This window comes from Pseudonaja textilis, chromosome 13, assembly GCF_049901715.1.
Source record: "Pseudonaja textilis isolate UNSWEBS1 chromosome 13, rPseTex1.2, whole genome shotgun sequence".
NCBI classification, from domain to species: Eukaryota; Metazoa; Chordata; class Lepidosauria; order Squamata; family Elapidae; genus Pseudonaja; species Pseudonaja textilis.
In genome coordinates this window covers 13,067,059-13,087,012 of record NC_142002.1, presented here as the reverse complement: position 1 = coordinate 13,087,012, position 19,954 = coordinate 13,067,059, and the positions used below count along the sequence as shown (strand labels likewise).

At 38.6% G+C, this 19,954-nt stretch overlaps 2 protein-coding genes and 1 long non-coding RNA gene across 11 annotated transcripts in view; 2 read left to right on the top strand and 1 right to left on the bottom strand.

Annotated features, from left to right (window-relative positions):
- The window catches only part of SQOR (sulfide quinone oxidoreductase), a 35,743-nt gene extending 28,287 nt beyond the window's left edge, over positions 1-7,456 (top strand). For all 9 annotated transcript variants that reach the window (XM_026709842.2, XM_087941413.1, XM_087941415.1 and 6 more), the window contains 8 exons: positions 1,216-1,386; positions 1,729-1,782; positions 3,282-3,476; positions 4,113-4,322; positions 5,390-5,573; positions 5,992-6,059; positions 6,521-6,699; positions 7,266-7,456. In XM_026709842.2, coding sequence (XP_026565627.2) covers positions 1,216-1,386; positions 1,729-1,782; positions 3,282-3,476; positions 4,113-4,322; positions 5,390-5,573; positions 5,992-6,059; positions 6,521-6,699; positions 7,266-7,323 — 1,119 coding nt within the window. In that variant the 3' untranslated portion in view covers positions 7,324-7,456. The remainder of the gene's footprint in view (positions 1-1,215; positions 1,387-1,728; positions 1,783-3,281; positions 3,477-4,112; positions 4,323-5,389; positions 5,574-5,991; positions 6,060-6,520; positions 6,700-7,265) is intronic.
- A 718-nt stretch (positions 7,457-8,174) lies between these two features.
- On the bottom strand, positions 8,175-14,182 carry LOC113442328 (nicotinamide riboside kinase 2-like). Its single transcript, XM_026709845.2, has 8 exons — positions 13,946-14,182; positions 12,446-12,536; positions 11,305-11,350; positions 10,943-11,117; positions 10,003-10,074; positions 9,782-9,888; positions 9,229-9,320; positions 8,175-8,333 (listed from the first exon to the last, which is right to left on the bottom strand). Exons 1-8 carry the CDS (start codon positions 13,969-13,971, stop codon positions 8,328-8,330), a joined length of 615 nt encoding a protein of 204 aa, XP_026565630.1. The 5' UTR covers positions 13,972-14,182; the 3' UTR covers positions 8,175-8,327.
- Positions 14,183-16,910: 2,728 nt separating this feature from the next.
- Positions 16,911-19,482, top strand: LOC148124730 (uncharacterized). Its single transcript, XR_015745109.1, has 3 exons — positions 16,911-16,945; positions 17,510-17,599; positions 18,201-19,482. It is a non-coding gene; the product is annotated as an uncharacterized LOC148124730 (long non-coding RNA).
- The last annotated feature ends 472 nt before the right edge of the window (positions 19,483-19,954 follow it).

Genomic DNA, 19,954 nt, shown 5'->3' with positions numbered 1-19,954 from the left:
ACCAAGGTGCATTTTTGGTAAGCCTCAACAGTTTCATCCCTGATTGTTGAAGTCATACAAACCAAGAATTTGGCTTGTCTTCTAGAACTTAAGAACTATCTGGGTTTGTTGGCAGGACAAACCAGCAAGAAGGATTGGGTGTTTGCTCAGGCATAAACACAAATTCTGATTTGCTATTTTGTAAGTCACTGAATTAGCAGGCATTTTATTTAATCAGGGACAGCTGATTAATAATCGTGGGAATGATTAATAATCGTGGAATGATTAATAATCGTGGTAACCCATCGTGTTAAGAAGTAACCTGGTTTGCTTGGTTTCATTTTGCATGTTGTAATGAAACCCAGGCATTTTGACTTGTCAACCTGTTTAGGGTTTAAATACTGTATATTGCAGGAGTCTAATTATGGTTTATTCATAAAGCAGTTACAAAAACAACAGTTTGATATCCCAAAGGTGCTTTTTTCAGGAGGCAACTGGACTTTCTTGTTTTTCTTTGAAGACGTTTCACTTCTCATCCAAGACGTTTCTTCAGCTCTGACAGGATAGTAGGGGAATGGAAGAATTTAATACTTTATTTATTCCCCACTATCTTGTCAGATCTTCTTGGATGAGAAGCTAAACGTCTTCAGAGAAAAACAAGAAAGTCCAGTTGCCTCCTGAAAAAAAATCACCTTTGGGACAACCATGACCTGGATGACTGAGAAACTCTACAGACTTTTCACAGTTTGACATCTAGTGTAAAAACAACCGATCTTGAAAAAAACACACAATTAATTTGCAAAAGCCATTGTTAGAAAAATCAGGTGAAGGCAGTTCAGTTAAATAAGGAACTAGGCAATATTCTAAAGCAGTAGTTCTCAAATCTTTTCATCATGGACCCCCTTCAAATATCTTTTGTGGCCATGGACCTTCAAGACTTAACTCAAGATTTAAATCATAATATTCCCTCAAGCCTTTGCTTGATAACATGTCCCACAGGGGTCTAGGGATCAGTTATGAACCACTGTTCCTTTTCCCAACCTAATATAGATATATTAAATCCAGATATATTAAATTTATGTCTCTCAAAATTCTCATTTAATATAATTAAGAGACGTTCTTGAACCCGATTGCCAGTTCTCTCTAGAAGTATCAGCTGTCTGATTTTGTACATTCATTTCTGTTCTTCTTCTTATGCTTTCTTGCACAGCTTATCTCCACAATTATGTCTTTCAGAAACACTATTATCAACCCCTCTGGACTTTAGTTGGAGCTGGGGCGAAGCAGTTGGCCACTTCAGGACGTTCAACAGCAAGTGTTATTCCTTCAGGGGTAAAGTGGATCCAGTCCAAGGTGGAAAAGTTGGATCCAGACAACAACTGTGTCTATTTGGGGAACAATCAAAAGGTGGGTCGCCCATTGATTTATCTGTTCAGTTAAATCTCACTTGCGTAAACAATTGATAAGCTCGAATACATGAGATTTAGCCTTGGGTTTGAATGGTTTACTCATCTATATGAGTAATACTTAATACATAAATTGAACAGTTCTACCAGCTTTTCTCATAAATGTTCTTTTGAACTTCTTAAAAAAACTATATTATGTTATTTATTTAGTTTGGCATTATTCTTGGCTGCAATATTCGATGAGGATAGGAGAGACTGTTTGCATTTCCAGCATTTTGAGACCGTCTGTTTGAATAACCCTTGGTTCCTGTTTAAGATAATTGTTTTCTTCTTTCTTTGACAGGTATCTTACAAGTATTTGATTGTTGCTCTCGGGCTGCAACTGAATTTTGAAAAGGTAAACAACTCTGTTAGCATTTTCTTAGAAGTTTTCTCTACTGTTAGGAAGCAAGTTCCAGTGACTTATATGTTCTTTGCATGAAAGTCCCCAAATACGGAGCACAATGTGAGAAATAGTATTGCGTCTTTTCCATTGCATCTTTCTTTCTCTTTGGAAATTGTGCAACTGAGGTTGTGCAACAGTGAAAGAAATCCTTTAGAGACCTCTACTGCTTTATCAGGAAATTGAATGTATCCAGGACACCTACCATGTTGTTGTGAAATGAGCTTGTTTTAATGGTGGGCACACAAAGTGAATACCAAGATAATCACTAATTGGGAATTTTGGGAGGCTATGTGAGTATAGCACAATTATTTTTCTCCTTTAAGGATGCTAGGTTATAATTCAGCACTGGAAATGAGTTTATTGATCTTTATTCTGGGTTCATCTACTAAAATAAAAAAAGATAGAAGATAGATGAAGAAAACGGAACCCACAGCCAAACTTTTTAAATTCACGTATTTATCCAAATCATGCTTCCTCTAAATTGGAATACAAGATAGCTAAGGGAACTCCTTAATCTCTTTGCCATACATCTCTCCTGTTAATTCAGCCAATGATTTACAGCAGATGTAAACCAATGCCAGTGTGACGATTGAATCTGAGTATTTTGCACATATTTACACATCAAGGTAATATTCACAAATCAAATTCAATATGAACGGAGTATCTCTGGGATATGATCTTGGCTTTAGGGAGGTCTGAGCAGATGTATGACAACATTATGCTAAGCTTTAATTTAAGCTTACCCTGGATGTAGTATGTTGTGTGAACTAAACCCACAGGTGACTCATTCAACAAAGCACCACTAAAGGAACTATGGCTAACATGATTAATGAGCCAGGATAATATGCTAGGAATCAGTGGTGGGATTAAAAAATGTTTATTACCGGTTCTGTGGGTGTGGCTTGGTGAACGTGGCAGGGGAAGGATCCTGCAAAATCCCCATTCCCTCCCCACACCAACCTGTTTTCCGGCTCCGTTCTCCTGTGCAGGGCAACCGAAGAAGACCCAGCCAATCAGCTGGGACTCAATGGGAGGCGGAGAATAGATGGGGGCGGGGCCAGTCAGAGGTGGGATTTGCCAGTTCTCTGAACTACTCAAAATTTCCGCTACCGGTTCTCCAGAACTGGTCAGAACCTGCTGAATACCCCCCCCTGCTTCTGGTCAACTTCTTAACCATAGAGGCACAAATGCAGCACCGTTCTTTCTACAGTGGCTCCTTGAACCCCAGGAAAGTCACATTGGATTTGTTGACGGCTGTGAGATTTGTGCCCCTATAAGACTCCGAAGCAATTTTATTTTTTGATCCAAAGTGTTCCTAGCTTTCACCCCAAAAGTCTGGTCAGAACCTGATGAAAACCACCGCTGCTAAGAATTAAATGGGTTCCTGATTGTAAACAGCCTGCATGTTTAATCCAGTGAAATACTATACTGCTAATTTTGTCTTATTACAGATCAAAGGCCTGCCTGAGGGTTTTAAGTTTCCTAAAATTGGTTCCAATTATTCCGTTCACACAGTGGAGAAAACATGGAAAGCTCTGCAGGATTTCCAGGAAGGAAATGCCATTTTCACCTTTCCAAATACTCCCGTGAAATGTGCAGGGGCGCCACAAAAGATCATGTATCTGACAGAGGCGTACTTGAGAAAGGTACGTACCAGCCACTGTACAAGTAGGGTGGTTGCCTAAACAGGTAACAAAAACCGTTGTAATCCCAAAGACCCAGGTTATTGAAAGTGCACTTATCCTAGTTTAAACTGCAGCTAGAATATAAGCTTAAAATATGGGTAGTTTTAGAGTGCTCCTCCAATTGAAGACATACAAGCAATTTTGTTAAATCAATAGGACCAACTGGTTAAATTTGCACAAAGGACTATAGTACTAATTAAGCATATCCAATATATTGATGCAGACATCAAATGGAGACCTTTGATTCAGTGTAGTTTTGGTATGTATCATGAATCCCATTACTGCAAGTTTAAACAGTGTTTTAATAGATGCTGGTCATCTATTAAATTGGGTGAATGATTTACTGTGGTTTCTTCAAAAATTGTTAGCTTAAATCTTTTTGGGCAGGCTACATAAACCCAGTTATGGTTAATCAACTTAATAGATAAGGATTCTTCCTTTGGGCAGGAGGAGATTGGTCTACTCTAGCGGACCTCCAAGTCCCTTTCAGCCCTATGATTCTTCGACTGATTAAAATATAAAAGTACAGACAAGAATGAGTGGTGAAATCGAGGGTTTTCAAGAATGCATCATTTTTTTTCTTCTCATTTTCCCTAGACTGGAAAACGGTCCAAAGCCAAGATCATATTCAATACTTCTCTTGGAGTGATATTTGGTGTTAAGAAGTATGCTGATGCTCTGCTAGAGATTATCAAAGAAAGAGATATTACAGTGAACTACAGATGGAACCTCGTGGAAGTCCGAGCAGACAGGCAAGAAGCCGTATTTGAAAACTTGGACAAAGCTGGTGAAACGCAAGTTTATCGGGTGAGCAAATGGAATTTTTCAGCGAATTTCTCTTGACTTATTAACTTCCTGTTTATGGTTTAGGTTGCTTCTCTTGTTTAGAACTGGCAGGGAAAAAACAGCGTGGATGGAGAATAGGATGAGCCTTTTTTGAAACATACCCACCCGGTGTTATCCATCCTTAGGTGGTTAAGTTAGAAGCACCAAAATTGCAGGTAGTTCTTGGTGAACGGTTTTAATTCAAGGCAGCCATCAGATGAAACTTTGCACAACTTCACAATGGCAGTTTCGGTAGTCCTTTTGCAGCTGTTAGTTCAAGACAAGTCGCCTCCTGTCCGCTCTCTTTTAACTCCCCCCCACCTCCATCTGTCTTCCCCTCATTTTTGCCCTTTTGCCCAACCTTCTCCTTTGCTGCCCCCAGCTGACCTTCGCCATTATTTTTCCCTCCATTGCTGACCACGCATGCTCGGCCTGGCCCTGCACGAGGCAGCTGCGGACTGCCTATGGCCTTCTCTCTGCAGCCAGGATGCCAAGAGCTCTAAGTGAACCCCTAAAGGCCGTGATTTCAAGGAGCCAACGGTAAAGACCCAGGTTATTGGGAGGCAAGAGGCTGACTCTGTAAACTGCTTGGAGTGGACTGTAAAGCACCATCAAGTGGTATCTAAGTCTAAGTGCTCTTGCTGTCCAGTGGTACATACCTCTCGTTCAGCACTGCTGTTAGGTTCCAACAATTGCTGAACAAACGGCTGTTAAGCAACAATTGCCTGTAAGCTTTTGTAGAAGGACGGACCAAACCTGGAAGGAAGAACCTGTTCCTTAGATAAGGAACCTTCATCTCAGTTGGGGAATTTGGCTGCATCCAATCTGCGACTGCAAAGATCCGTCTCATTTGTGAGGGTTCTTGTTGCTCCCCTAGCTTGGTAGTTTTTTTGCAGACGTTTCATTACCAAACTAGGTAACAACATCAGGCACTGTTGATGTTACCTGTTTGGTAATGAGACATCTGCAAGAAAACCACCAGTTCAACCCTGAGCTACAAATATTCCCTTCTTATCGGAATGTCATTTGTTTCTCTTTCTCTGCTCCAGTATGAAATGCTTCATGTCACTCCACCCATGGGGCCTCCCAGCGTCCTGTTAAACAGTCCAGTTTCTGACGGTGCTGGATGGGTGGATGTAAACAAGGAGACCCTGCAACACGTGAAATACCCAAACGTTTTTGGGATTGGAGACTGCACCAATCTCCCTACCTCCAAGACTGCTGCAGCTATAGGTGAGATTAATTTTTAGGTACTGTATTTTGCATTTTGGTTTCCTTGTTGCAAGCCAAGAGCCAGTTTTAAATGTTGAATCAAATCCCCTTGTGCCTGAAAGTATTTGATTCGATCGTCATAGAGATCCCAATTAGGATTCAATACAAGAGATTTTTCTGTGGAATAGGGGGGAAAGAGAGGGCCTCAAAGCCAGTGTCAATAGGTCATATAAATGGCTACATTTATAGTGATTATCACTACATTTATATCACTACATTTATAGTGATTATCCACAATTTGGCTGCTCTTGGGAACATTCCCAACATGATCCCCCAAACCCGCAACCGACGTCAGAGTTAAGCCACCTTAAAAATTATAACTCTGCTTTCTTTTCAGCAGAAATATGAGACAAAATAAAACATTTTATCTCTTCCGCAGCTGGCCAGTGTGGTGTACTTGATAAAACGATTTCATGTATCATGAAAGGCAAAACTCCCACTAAGAAGGTAACTTTCCCTGAAAAGGAACAATATATTTGCTTTTCATTGGGACCATGGGCTTTTATTATGTTGGGGGAACATTCGTATTTGCAATGCAATGTGCTGATTTTTTTAACTCATTTGGAAGGCTCTGAAGACTGAAGTTTTATATACATCTCTAAACTGTATTGTAAAGTCGATAGCAAAATAATGGCAAGGATTTCTTTCCATGGCTTCTAATTGTGGTAGCTGGATTCATCTAATGACAGTGAATTGAGATTAAAGAGAAAGTATAATTTCTTTACACAGTACGTTAAACTCTGCAATACCTTAAATTTAAGAAGGGTTATCAGTTTGAATGACTTTAAAGGGGGATTAGACAAATTAATGGAGCATGGAGCTCCTTAAAGCATAATATGTAAGAACCATATGCATTTCCTGTCCCCTTTCCTGTTCTAAAAGGCATATTTTTAAAAATGTTTTTGTAGTATGATGGATATACTTCCTGTCCTCTGATAACCAACTACAACCGAGCAATCCTGGCTGAGTTTGATTACAATGCTCAGCCTTTAGAAACATTTCCATTCGACCAGAGTAAAGAGAGATTGATAAGTTTTCATCTGAAGGCTAACATGATGCCCTATCTGTATTGGTATGGACTTCTGAAGTAAGTATTCTAGTGTACCATTCATAATATGCAAGGGTTAAGGGGAACTGACTCCCAGGAAAGTAGTTAATTCTGCATTTATTAATTGCATAGATAGGTAGGCTTAATTTGAGCAGGGCCACTTATTTAAAAAAACAAACTAGATAATGGTAAAGAAAATATGAATGCTATGAGACAGATTGAACCGTAGTCAGTCGGTCAGTCCATCCATCCAGTGCAAATTTTTAACTGTTAATGTCCTATTTCCTCCTGTGCCAATTTTAACTTTGGCCTCTTCCTGCAAAAATAAACAATGGTGTCCCCTAGTTTTCAAAAGTAAACATCAACTGAATATCCAGAAGTTCTTGTCTTAGTCTGTTCCAGAAAAAATAGTTTGTAGCACTTCCTTATTTCAGTGTCGGAAATTATATTGTAATGTTCAATTCCCATGCTTCCTTTGATCCTATTATAATGAGCAGCAATGTTTACTCTTGACATAGTGCTACATTTAATGTCAGGAAATATTTAACAAGTTTAATTATCTGTGATGGTATAAATAAATCCTTTTTTCCCCTCCTTTCTCACAGGGGATATTGGGGTGGCCCAGGTCCAGTGAGGAAAATATTTCACCTTGGGTTGAAGTAATAGTTGGAGTCATCTTCTGCCAGCTACAAATTATGTAACGCTTAAAACAAAAGCATTCAGATTCTTCACAGAAATTAATAAAATGTAACTTCTCTGTAGGAATGCAACCTTCAGAGTCCTCTGCACCTTAAAATACAGGTACAGTTTTTCCTTATTTCTGTACTTACAAGTAGCGAAGTATTGCCCAGTAAGCACAGCCAGCTGCTGTATTTTTAGCAATGCCAAATTGACAGAATTAGCTTCTGTAAGCTTCAGTAACTGCCACTGTGGAGGTGTAACCTAAAATGACCTTAATTAACTTATCTCACTTTGTTCAGGAACTTTACATGTTTTTTTTAAAAAAAACTGTTGACCAAGGGTTTTAAGTACAAACTCTTGCTAACTGACACATCAAGAGCCCCTTGCTTTGTTTTAAACAGAAGGCATGCGTTTCTTCATTACTAAAGAGAAAACACTCCAACCGCCCGCATTTGAATGCCACAATGGTTATCCTGTTGTGAGAATGAACAGAAGGATTTGCAATACTGAATTAGCGTTTCACGTTGTTTTAGTCATGGTTTCCTACGCAGGACCTTTTCCGGCTGCGATGTCTCTGCTCAATTATAGAGCCCTTTCTCAATGGCTGGTGAAGTGTCATAGCTTGTGAACAGATAAGAACTTTGCAAAGAGAAGGGACTGCTTCAGTATCCGACAGAACAGCTTTGAAAAAGTCAGTAGCTGGAGACCTCAAAAGATCCTCTTTTCCTGACTTGCCAAAGGGGCCTATCCAAATGAATAAAAGGATGCCTCTCATGATATAAAGCAGCTTTCTGAAGACTGAATTAAGCAAAAAAAGCACAATTCCACAAAGATACAGTAAAAAGTAATAGTTGTCTTTTAATCAAGGCCAGATTTTAGAGCTTTACAATTGGGATTCATACAAAATCACCTTTAAGGCAGCATCCACACACAGTTACACACAGTTACTGAAGAAATATCTTCTCAGGAGTGTCCCAGCCATTTGTTTATTGCTGTTAGAAGGGAGAAAAAAAAGTATGGTGAATGGCTGTTGTACATCTTTGCAAATATAGCAAAGCTATTGTTCTAGTTCCATTGAAGTCAACAGCATTTTGAGTAGAAGTTTAGGAATTCATGGTAAAGAGAAAAATTTTATCAGAAGTATAATCTCAAATGGTCTCTGAACGTCCAGTTGGTAAGCAAGAACTATCTTTATCATAACAACTCTATGTTTTTAAGGTGTATACACAAACCAGAAAATATGTTTTCAAAATCCAAACAAGCCACTGTACTGTGGAAATTCCGTGAACCCTTTCAAATTAGCTTGGTAAAACAAAAAAACAGAATATTTTAAGTGCTCCCGGTTTCAAATGAAACAAAGCAGAGGGATCCTAAAGTTATTTTATGGAATGAGCAGGGAAAGGTTGCTGTCACCTTCTGTCCAATTCTCCTCCCCAGCAGTTTTCAAGCATAACATATCCTATGAGCTAAAGTTTCCCAACCCATCGCCAATGGCCCATTCCAGCTCCTCAGTGCCATCTTTTCTGTGTCCCTTCTAGGATGCTGAAGACAGAACTGTTCTCTTACTGTATACTTGAATGGTTTCATGAGTAGGCAGTCAGCGCAACTTATTCTGTCCCCCAATCCTAGCACCTTCCCTTCCCTCCCCAATCCCTAACATCCTTGATCTTTTCCAAATTCCATACCAAGCCACTGTTACTGACCTATGTCCAGAACAATTCCATCTTTATCAGGAAGCCTTTGAATAGAACAGTAAGCACTGAATTTTTACATTTGTAATCAACACTCCAAAACAAAACAAAAACAAACAAGCCCTGTTGCTAGGGTTTTTTGTATGTAATAAGTTGCATGTGAGTTTGCTCCCATGCTTTTAAGTAAAATGCATACCTGCATGTGAATCAGTTCTTCTAAATTGTTCTGGATGTGACTGTAAACGGTGTCAAAAAGTTCCTCCCTTGATTTTGTCCCATCCAAATGAACTGGAATAGAAGAAGCACCATTTGACAATAAGAACTATTTTGCTGAGCTCAGTATTTTCATTAGGTGAAATAAGCTATACATTGCAGCTTGTTACTACAAATTTAGTGAATGACGGCTTATTCGAACTATGCTTTCTTTAAAACCATGGCTATTATACAGCTACTAACTTTCACTAAATAAAAACAAAGTCCAGACAATTAAGCAAAATTCTTCTTTCTGACCCAAGCAATCCCTCTATCCTTTTCATTTTCAGTCAGTGGGGAGATGCAAAGTAAATGATAAACAGAACTAGTTATAAACTGTTATAGTTTTAAGTCAAATAATTTTTTGTAACGTGTTATGTTTGCAAACAACCCCAAGAATGTTACTGAAAGATCTAGATTTTGAAATATAATTATCCGACTTAGCGATACAAGAAAATCAAATTCAAAAGGGGCTTCCAAAACCCAGTTGAACTTACCAACATCAACATTAAGGTTTTCCATCACTTTCTTATGTTTGATGTACATGGGCCAGACATGACCATCAAATAATCCAGGTGGATCTGGGACGGTGTAATTCCTTGAACTAGAGAAAGAAAAAGAACCATTTGAATTTGGGTTGTTTATATGGATCTTTTAAAGCCACTCAGTCCTTCTAGATAGCCACCTCTAAATGCAACTTCTCATGTCATGGACTTACCTTCTCCTCCTCTTACATTCTTCATAAGGAATAGAAAGAAAATACCGGACATCAAAAATATCGATCATGGGTCTGAAAAGTAGGAAAATCTCTCAGGTTTTGTTACGTAAGAAAGCACAAGGCTAGGCCAAGTCCCACCTTGTGCATTATCGTATTTTCAACCGTGTCCGTAAGCTTCTGGGAAAATCACCACCAGAAAAGGAAGCCTTCCCCAAAGGGAAGACATGTGGACTCTGGCGGAGCTCAAATTATTTACATATCTATTCTCTTACAAATCGCTAAATGCTTTTTCCAAAACCACCTTCAGTCAGCGTCCAGCATTAATCACAACTGCACTTACGTACCATGTTAAATCATTATTTGTTTTTGCATTCTGGCTGGGGAATTCTGGAACTTGAAGTCCATACTAAAGTTGCCAAGTTTGAGAAACACTACCCTCTCCAAAGAATCTTGGAATATTTTAGGTTGCACCTATATTATTTCAGAAATATCTCATTTGCTTGTGTTTTTATGGCTTCTTCATTCACTACAAATAAGCTTCTACGGATTTTTTATCTCCCTAAACCTCTTCTTCCTGGTTTATGCCCTGTAATAAGTAGATTATCAGCTATGGGTTAAATGCAACCGAACATTCCCTCAAGAAAGTGCTTCTCCTTCGTACTTCTTTATATATAAATAATCTAAGAGCACTGGAACAAGTAAAATTTATCTAATCTCCACCTACTCTCATGTACATTGTACAATCAAAACGGTTCACACCATGCCTGTTGCCTTATCTGTCAAATACTTGCTAAGAATAAACAAGTGCTAGCAGGTACTTGATTAGATACAGAAAGCTGGGACAGCCCTCAAGATATTTGAAACTTTTATTCGCCAGCCAAAAATATCAGGACCTAAAGAACATTCTACTATTGGAAGTCATTGCCTTGACGTCTGTTACCTGTAAGTGTAAAGTAAAAATCCTTCCACAATAAGAATATGAATGGTGTCATCATTTTCCTCTATGGTGCTAGTATCGAGTGTATTAATGCCGTGGGATCGCTCAAACTTGACTGGATTTTTTCTCCAGGCACTGATGGTATTCATCATTGCATCCATATCCAAAGCACTAATAACTTAAGGCAAAAGAAGAGAAATGTTAGCTCCAAAGGGAGAGACAAAATAGTGTAACGAGATAAAATACCCTGCTCTCAGCAGGTGATCAAGCTTGCATTCTTATTCTTCTTCCTGTTCATTGACTAGTTCTGTGATAGAACTAAAGGGTTTTTAAAAAATAACTACATTGATATAGAGAGAACTTACCATCGTATTGTTTAAATCCATCTTCAACCTGTATCTCATCTTGGGGCTGAAACAGAACAAAAACTGTCTGCAGAGCTAGTCACAGATTTCCTAAGGCTAATTTTAAGAGGAGCAAGATGGATAAAACCATTTTTATACTGAATCCCCTAGTAATTCAACGCTCATATTAAAAGATAGCTGGACTTTCAATAACGTACATAATACAGGGTCACAAGGCAACGATAAGTGACTTAACCCTTTATCTCATCACTAACAAATGCACACCTATTCTACTTTCAAAACAATAGAGTCATGCCAACTGTATATTAGGATCTTATCCAGTAACTACAGAAAACCTTTATGTCCCAACCCTCCAGAAGTATATGACAAAAACACATTAAAGGGAAGACTAATACTTAAGATTTAACAGAAAAACATTAAACTCCATGTAATGTAATTCATAAAATGTGAAAAACAAGAGATGTAAGATGTCAGAGTTTCACTAATCGTGATTCTGCAAACGTGGAATTCAGCGTAGTGATATGATGAAAAAGGATAGGAGAAACGTATGAAAAGATTGAGACAATCTGCGAAGATGGACAAAAACTTAGGTTGAAGATATTCATTTGGAGGCAAATTATGGCTCGCTATGCATCTAAAAAAAGCATCCTAACATCCAAGAGGGTTTAGTACAAAGCAAGCAAAAGAAGGGGTTTCTTACTGTACCATCTGGCCATTTTCTCTGTCTCTTGTCTTTTATTCTAAGCTAAGCAAACCAATATGCATTTGAAAAGAATTATGAGCAAACAATCAGAATCCTTAATCTCTTGCTGTTAAAAACGGAATCTATTGCCTCTGTATTGGTTTATTCGGTAGATACTCCAAAAGGGGCAGGAAAAATTCTGACTTGAGTTATCCTGAGGAGTTATCCAAGCTCAGATCTGTCTGTTGCAAATGTCATGGCAGTTCCCATCAATTACATGGGCAGATTGTACAGAGATCATCACAAAGAATATACTCACAGGATAACCATCAGACCATTTCCAAAGATATCCTTTATCCACATATTCCAGTCAGGAAGAGGAAATTCTATAATGGCTTTTGGGTGCCTGACAAAACCAAACCGGGTGGAAAAGCAAACAAACTAATTTTCCAGACCCACCTTAAAGAAGTCATCTTGATGGACCACGCTGCAGTTGGGCAGCGATTGCGTGAGTTTGTTAGTCAAGGTGGTCTTCCCACCATTCGTGATCCTATAATGGGAATTTCAGAAGATGGATTATCAGCAAATGCAGGGAATCAAAAAACATTTGTAGACTATAGAAACTCCACTCGGGGTGGAGAAGTTGGAAGACGGGTGGAAATGAAGATGGGTGGCCCATCCAGCTTCCAGTATTGAACGCAGACCAGAATCAGGTCTCCCCACTCCTGATTCACACCCCTAACCAGGCTCTCTCATGCCATCTCTCTAATCCTTTTCCTTGGGGAGGAAGATCAAAATAAGCCAAAGAATAAACTCTGGCTGCACACCCTGCTTTCTTCAAAATGTCTGGAATGGTACAGGGTCTCCTGCTTGAGCAAGGGGGTCGGACTAGAACAGTGGCCACCAACCAGCAGGCTGGGGACCACTGGTGGTCTGCAAGAAAATGTTGGTGGTCCGCAGAGAAATGTCACCCCCAAAGCTATTAATCCAGGCTGTGCGGGAACACAAGGCTTGCGTCACTTGCAGTGTGAATAACACGAGGTAGTGAGGTGAGGGGGAAAAGGGGGGGGGGGACTTGCTCCACGCGACTTGCCTGGCCAACAGGCTTCCGCTTCTTCTTCTGCTTTTGGCTGCACACAAGAAAAGCAGGAAAAGTCTTTCTTTCTCTCCCCCAAACTCTGCCAGAAATGAGTCTTTGGGACCCTGCAAGGCCTCCTGCTCCAAGAGGCTGAGGCAGCCCAACGACTCATTTCTGGTGGAGTTTGGGGCAGAGAAAGAAAGACTTCTGCTACTTCTGCTGCTTCCCTTGCATGAAACCAACAGCCCCTCTCCCCCGTCCCCCCAAGAATGCTGGCGAAGGTATCCTGCGATCCCAAATAAAGAATGATCAATAGGTAGGAAAATGGGGTGGGGAATTTTCCTGCAGACATTTTTGGGGGATTTCCCCAGGGTCTCTGGTCCGCGGGATTTAAATTTTTTTGTTTGGTGGTCCCTGAGGTCCAAAAGGTTGGTGACCCCTGGCCTAGAAGACCTCCAAGGTCCATTCGGTCTCAAAATCCAACACGAAGTGGTTGCAACATCTTATTATCGATGGCATTAGACATCATCCCTGGAAAAGGGAGGGCGGGGTTCCCCCCCTTGAGAATAAATGCATTTTAAGCCCCCCTCCCTTGAGAGTCAATGCATTTTTTTAAAAAAAAAAACCCTCCCCCAACTTGAGAGTTAATACAATTATTAAAATAAAAATAAAGCAACAATGCACATTGGAGACGGGGGCGGGAAGATGACAACCAAAGACACCCAGGAATATCACGGCGCCCGCCCGGGAAAAAGCAGCAGCTGCGGCGCCAACAGCTGCAGGGCGGAATGGGAGCCCCGCACGTGGAACCCCTCCCCACTGCGCAGGCGCGAGAGCCCCTCGAGCCCAAGCCCCCCCCTCCCCCCCGTCCTTCTCCTCACCCGCCGATGCCGAGGATGACTTTCATGGTGTCGCGAGTGCGCTGGCCTCACAGAGGGTTCCGCGGGAGAGCCCGGCGATGGAAGAGGAGGAGGAGGAGAAGGAAGAACCGGGAGGGGGGAAAGAAAAAAAAAAGAGCCACGAGCGTCAACTGCCGAGGGGAGCCATAGCGGCGGTGACAACGGCGACGAGGGACTGGAAGCCGATCGCGCTCCCGCCAAGCCCTCAAGACGAAAGGAGGCGCTGCAATCGCCGCGCGGACCGTTCCCACCCCCATCGCCCGCCTTCTGACGCGCTGGGGCGCCCTCTCATTGGCGGCAAGTCCCGCCAATCGACGGGCCTCAAAGCGCCGGATTTTTGTTTTTCTTTCTATCAAAGTCCTGGCATCCAATAAAGGACTGGAAACGAGGCAAGGCTCGCTCCGATTGGTCGGTTTGGCTGTTGGACCGCCCCCCCCCTCTCTCTCTCTCTCTGGTACCCGGAGACTCCTCGCCAGTTGTATCTTACTCGGGTGTAGGGTGGTTGTCTGCGTTCGGTCTTTTTTAAATAAGAATTTTGAGAGAATTCCCTATAAAAATATAAAAAACCAACTCTGAAGCAGTAGTTATCGCCCCGTCGAAGGCATTATTGCATATTTCTTTGAGGGAAAAGCCCCTAGGTTCATGTATCACCCTTATCCACGTTGCTGGACCTATTTCCACAACCTACTGGCCATAAAACGTAGTAGTTAACTGCCATAATGTTTTTTTGGATTTTGGCCTAATGTAGGAATGCCAGAACTGGGCTGCCATACTTCCAGCTGCCACTAAGTGGGATCAAAGATACAGGGATTTTTAATGCCTTACTGCCATCTATTGGACACTGTGGACATAATTTGGCCAGGATTGTCTCTAGTTGCTTGTTTTGAGTTCTTGAATCTTCAACATGGTCTCCCATGTCTTAATGATTGAGTTTTCCAAACATCAGCATCTTCTCCAATTCTTGTGTTTGCATCATGTGTCCAAAATCCTGACTTTAGCATTGTTACTTGTGCTTCCTCTGGACAGTCTGGGTTTACTTTATTAAGCAGTTTAGTATGTGTCCATGAACCAGGCCAAAGACTGGTTATGTGCAAAATAAGCACATAAAAGTGTATCAAGGCCAATTGTCTTCTGGATTTGTTCTGTGTCTTCTCCAGAACTCTATAGTACTTATTAAACTTTGTAAACTACAAATGTGATTGAATAAACATGAACCAAAACATACCTGCAATAACTTGGATATTAAGGTATTTATCAGTCTACTAGGTTTTTATGGATCAGAGTCAGTTTACAATACAACCTCCTTTGGTATTCTTGCTGCTATCAATTAACAAAACACTTGGAAATTAAAGTAGCTCAATCCAAATTAGTTTGTGATTTATATTAGATGAATTTATCGATTCATGGAAAAGACCTCTTTTAAATGAGTCTTCTGACCAAGGTTATGGTTATGATACTGATACTAAAGAGGCAGCAGCAAATAACCTGAAGAGATAAAGAAGAAAAATACTGTTTATGAAAGACAGATTTAATAAACAGTATCCTGCAATGTATATCAGGCCTGCATAGATGATTAGTAATTCAGTGATTGGAACATCTTGATCTGCTGAGTTCTGATTTGCAGGTAACTATTAAAAGCAAAAGGAAATTCATATAATCAGTCTTTAGAGTAGAAAATATTTCTGTGTTTATATATTTTCAAAACTGATGATAGGTAGGTGGTATTCTGAATTCACCAGAAACAGTGATGTTTCAACAGTGTTGATACAAGGTTAGGCATAATCAGCTGTGAAAATCCAGAGAGCAATTGTTCAAGGGAAGATGTAACAGTGGTAATTGGATAATTTGGGGCTTGTATAAGAGCAGGGATTGCTGGGTAGCCTTTGTTTTAAGAACATTAATGTTTAGAGAAGTGGTACACTTCAAGTGTTGTGAGTTCTTAATCTCCCATTGTGTGTGTTGTAATATATGTTATTGTATTATATAAAATAGAGGTAATAATAGACTCTGGATATAAAATGTGGATGTGTCTTTGGGATTAATAGCACAAAAACAGCTTTTTTAAGAAAGTTGCAACTTTGTTTTTTATATTATGCTTAACTGTTACAACTGTGGCTTAGTATAATTTGATTGAAAAGACTTGTATTATTGTTTTGAAATAATTAGTTACTAGAATCAAGTTTGAACCTTATCCAGGACAGGCTTTAATAGCTACATGTTTGTTATACAATCAGCATAAGAGAACTTATATCTGTATTGAATAACCATGTAAAAAATAGTTTAATAAGTATTTTAATCATAGAATATTGTAAGTTACTATGAAGCCTGACTACCTTTATAGTACTCTGAGGTATAGTTTGCTTTATTATGTTTGAGTTAATAAATAATAGGCTAGTTCATCTGCTTAATCACAATTTGTGGTTTATCTACAAAGATTGACTTTATTAGTAGTCTAAGCCACAAACTATATTAATACATGTTGCAGGAATTAGTACAGTCACTAGCTTTGGTATGAATCTGTAGAAGTAATCTATTTTTGCTATCAGTATATCGTAAATGGTGATTACATGATCACAATCATGAAATTTAAAAATATTCAAGTTTTGCTTTGTGTCTTCAGAAAGCAAGTTTTATCCTACTTTCATATACCTGTATATAGCTGATACTGATATTTATATTTTTTTTTACAAACTTTCTTAAATATTGTAACTGTTGCAGCTGTGTTTTTCATTTGTTCAGGCATACAGGTAGGGAAAAAAAATTAAATGGCATATTATTTCAGGCAAAATTGAGTATGATGGGGTAGGATAAGTAATGTTCAATCATTCTATAATAAAATAATTTATTGCAAAAAATATCAATAGCATGTTCCCTAACTATGACAATTGCTTTAATTTTTTATTCTAGAAGCTATTATTGTGTGCTATAATGACAGAGTTCCTGGTTTGTTTTAACTGTTGCATTGGAGATCAGCCTCAAACAGTGAGTTTGTTTTACTTAAAAATATACATGCTGTATTTCAGAGAGCAATCCAAGGCAGCATACTCAAATCATCATACATGGTACAGATTTCAATAAAAATGCAATTTAATTTTGAAATATCTTAAAACTTAACTAGAAGACTGACTAGTTAAGCTCCAGCCGTTTTATATTGGTATTAAATTCGATGCTATTTTATGGCAGACTTTATAACACAGAGCTTGGCTATAGAGGGGGGCGGGAATCAAAATATTGAATAGGAAATTTGAAATAAAATACTACTATAAAAATCAGAGACCTGGTATATTTTCCCCCTCTAGTCAGACATCACTGGGTTTTGTAGTCATTGTTACGAGGAACCTAAATTTTTCCCTTTGTTATCAGGAAAAAAATTATAAGCTTAACTCTGGAAAGGGCAGGATAACATTGTATTAAATATGTTGTCTAGCTAGTCATAAGTCATTGCTGAAGTAAGTATGGGCGACTAATTGTAACAGAATAATTATGTCTTAAATTATAAAATATGTAGCAAAGATTGACGTAATGTTTCTCTGTTCTCTAAAGAAGAGACTCGACCGAAAAATGATAGGAGAGCCAATGAACTTTGTTCACATCACTCATTTTGGAACAAAAGAGATGACCAACAACCCTCCATCAGTAAGTATCTTAGGGAGAGAAGCAACAAAGTGCTATATTTGGATTCTTTATTGATGTTTAGGTATGACTTACAAGATATAGTAAACCTATGTCTACTTTATTACAGCTTCAGTATATTACTTATATCCAAAATTAGATTGGACCACATAAAAGAACACTGAATATATGAAAGTAGAATAAGTGACTAATATTGGGGGTAAGGGGGTGGGAAGAAAGACCATTTTTCTTACACTAATATCTCTAAATATTTGTGTGATGCATCCATGTTTCCAAAAATCTCACTTCACTTAAAGGTATGTGACTTCCCTTGCACAGTTACCCTTTCAATACATTCCTGCTAATAATTTTCTGGGTAAACATGCATTAAAGGAAATGTGTGGTTGTCATAAACCATTATTTATGACTAAAATGTGTAATGAAACTTATATCTGAGATTTTAGAGTTGGAGAAAATTAAGTAAATCTTAATATTAGACCCATTACTAATTACAAAAAACATGGTGAAAATATTTTAAGGTGCAAATTATGCCTTATAATGTTAATAGCACTAATAATTAGTTAATAGCACTAATCAGCCTTTCATAATTTTATGCTTTTTCCAGGTAGGGCATATTCAGGAACGGATGAATTCCAAAGGAGGCTACAGCAACAATTCAATGAATATTAGGGGTCCAAGTAATTAACTAATCTCTTTAGATAGAAAGCTTTATATGTAAGTTTATTCATTACTATTTGTACGTGGGTTGTAAACTGCTAAAATAACACAATTTTATTTTGTTACAGTCTGTACATACTGGGGATCTGATTACAAAACTGTAAAGCTGTGTTAATGTTAATAGACAGCGCCATGTTTGAAATCTGTGCTAAATATAGTATTTAAAGTACTACATGTACTGTAACTGTAACTACAGTTTTAATTCATGGCTCTTTCCTAACTATAAATCTTGGGGTTTTAAATTCTGTGAGGATGATAAAGAAGCAAGGTTAATATTCTGTTCAGTTCTGATTTCTATAAAACTAACTCCTAAAGAGAATTCTACCTATCTTGGGAAAATGGTCTTCAGTCTGATTTTAGGTAAGAATTATTTAACCGGTGTAATTTTTCTGGGAAAAAAAATGCTCAAGAAGACATTTAAGTAGTTTAAAGCTTGTTTTTGACTTTAAAATTAAATAGCTTTTCGCTGACCCTCAACAAAAATGAGAATAAAAGGTTTGTTCTGTTCTGTTAATGTATTTCTTGGGCTATGAGAGGGAGCCCATGCTATGCCTTAAGCTCTACTTCCTTATGACAAAAACTGAATATCTGAAACAGGTTTCGCATCACGGCCATACTAGATGACCTGAAAAGCTTTGTGAATGTGTTGTCAGATAAAAGGATTAGGTGAAGAATAATAACGTTATTCGACTGTGGGATGGAATTCTTGCTACTACTGGGAACTGCAGAATATGTAAGGTGTGATGAAAATCTTAACAGTGGTTGCATCTGTTCTAAAATTCAAGACTTGTTTTATATACACAGTGTTGCTTAGCTGTATTTTCTCTTCTACTATTGGAAGATGAATGCACACTCGGAATTTACTGAGTTCTGACCCAAATGGATCCAGAAACATTTATCTGAATCAAATTCAATCAATTTCTTGTATTAATTCTTACCTGAAACTGTAGTATAGTATCTATGAACTATAATTTAAATTGTAGTGGTCAAATTTTAGTTCATGAGACAAAAGGTATTTGTAGAACAGAACTGAAGCATTCTTCTGATATGTCCAAATATGTATATGTTATCTCAACTCCATTTCAGCTGCATGAAGTGAAAGCAGAAGGCTGAAGTCCTAGATTTAATGGACCCTTTATTATTGGAAAATAAATTTGCTTTAAATAGATCATGGTCACTCATTTTACTGTAGAGCGCTTCAAGTTTTAAAATTGGCATTTTTAACCAGTAGACCTGTGTTCAGTTTTAAGTAACTTGCTCTTAGTAAAATGTTTGTGTGAATATTATTCAGAATAGCATTTCTTCTGCAGAAGGCGTCTGTACTCTTATAAAAAAAGATCAAGTATTTGACAATTCTTGTTATGTTCATTCTTGTTCTTGACTGTTAATATGTCAAACTATTGAGTGCAAAACTATTGAGTCTTAAGGTTCGCATTACTGATTGGAAGGTGCTTGAAGCAGTGAATGTAATACAAACGGAATTAAATAATATAGATCAGGTGCTAGAGATGAATTAAACACTTTTGAAAATTCAGTTTGGCCTTCAATTTTAAAAGGCTGCTTTAAAGTGAGCCGCAGTGCAAGTGCTGTTCCTTTGTTATTTACAGTAATGTCTCAATATTGTTTCCTATAAAGGATTCA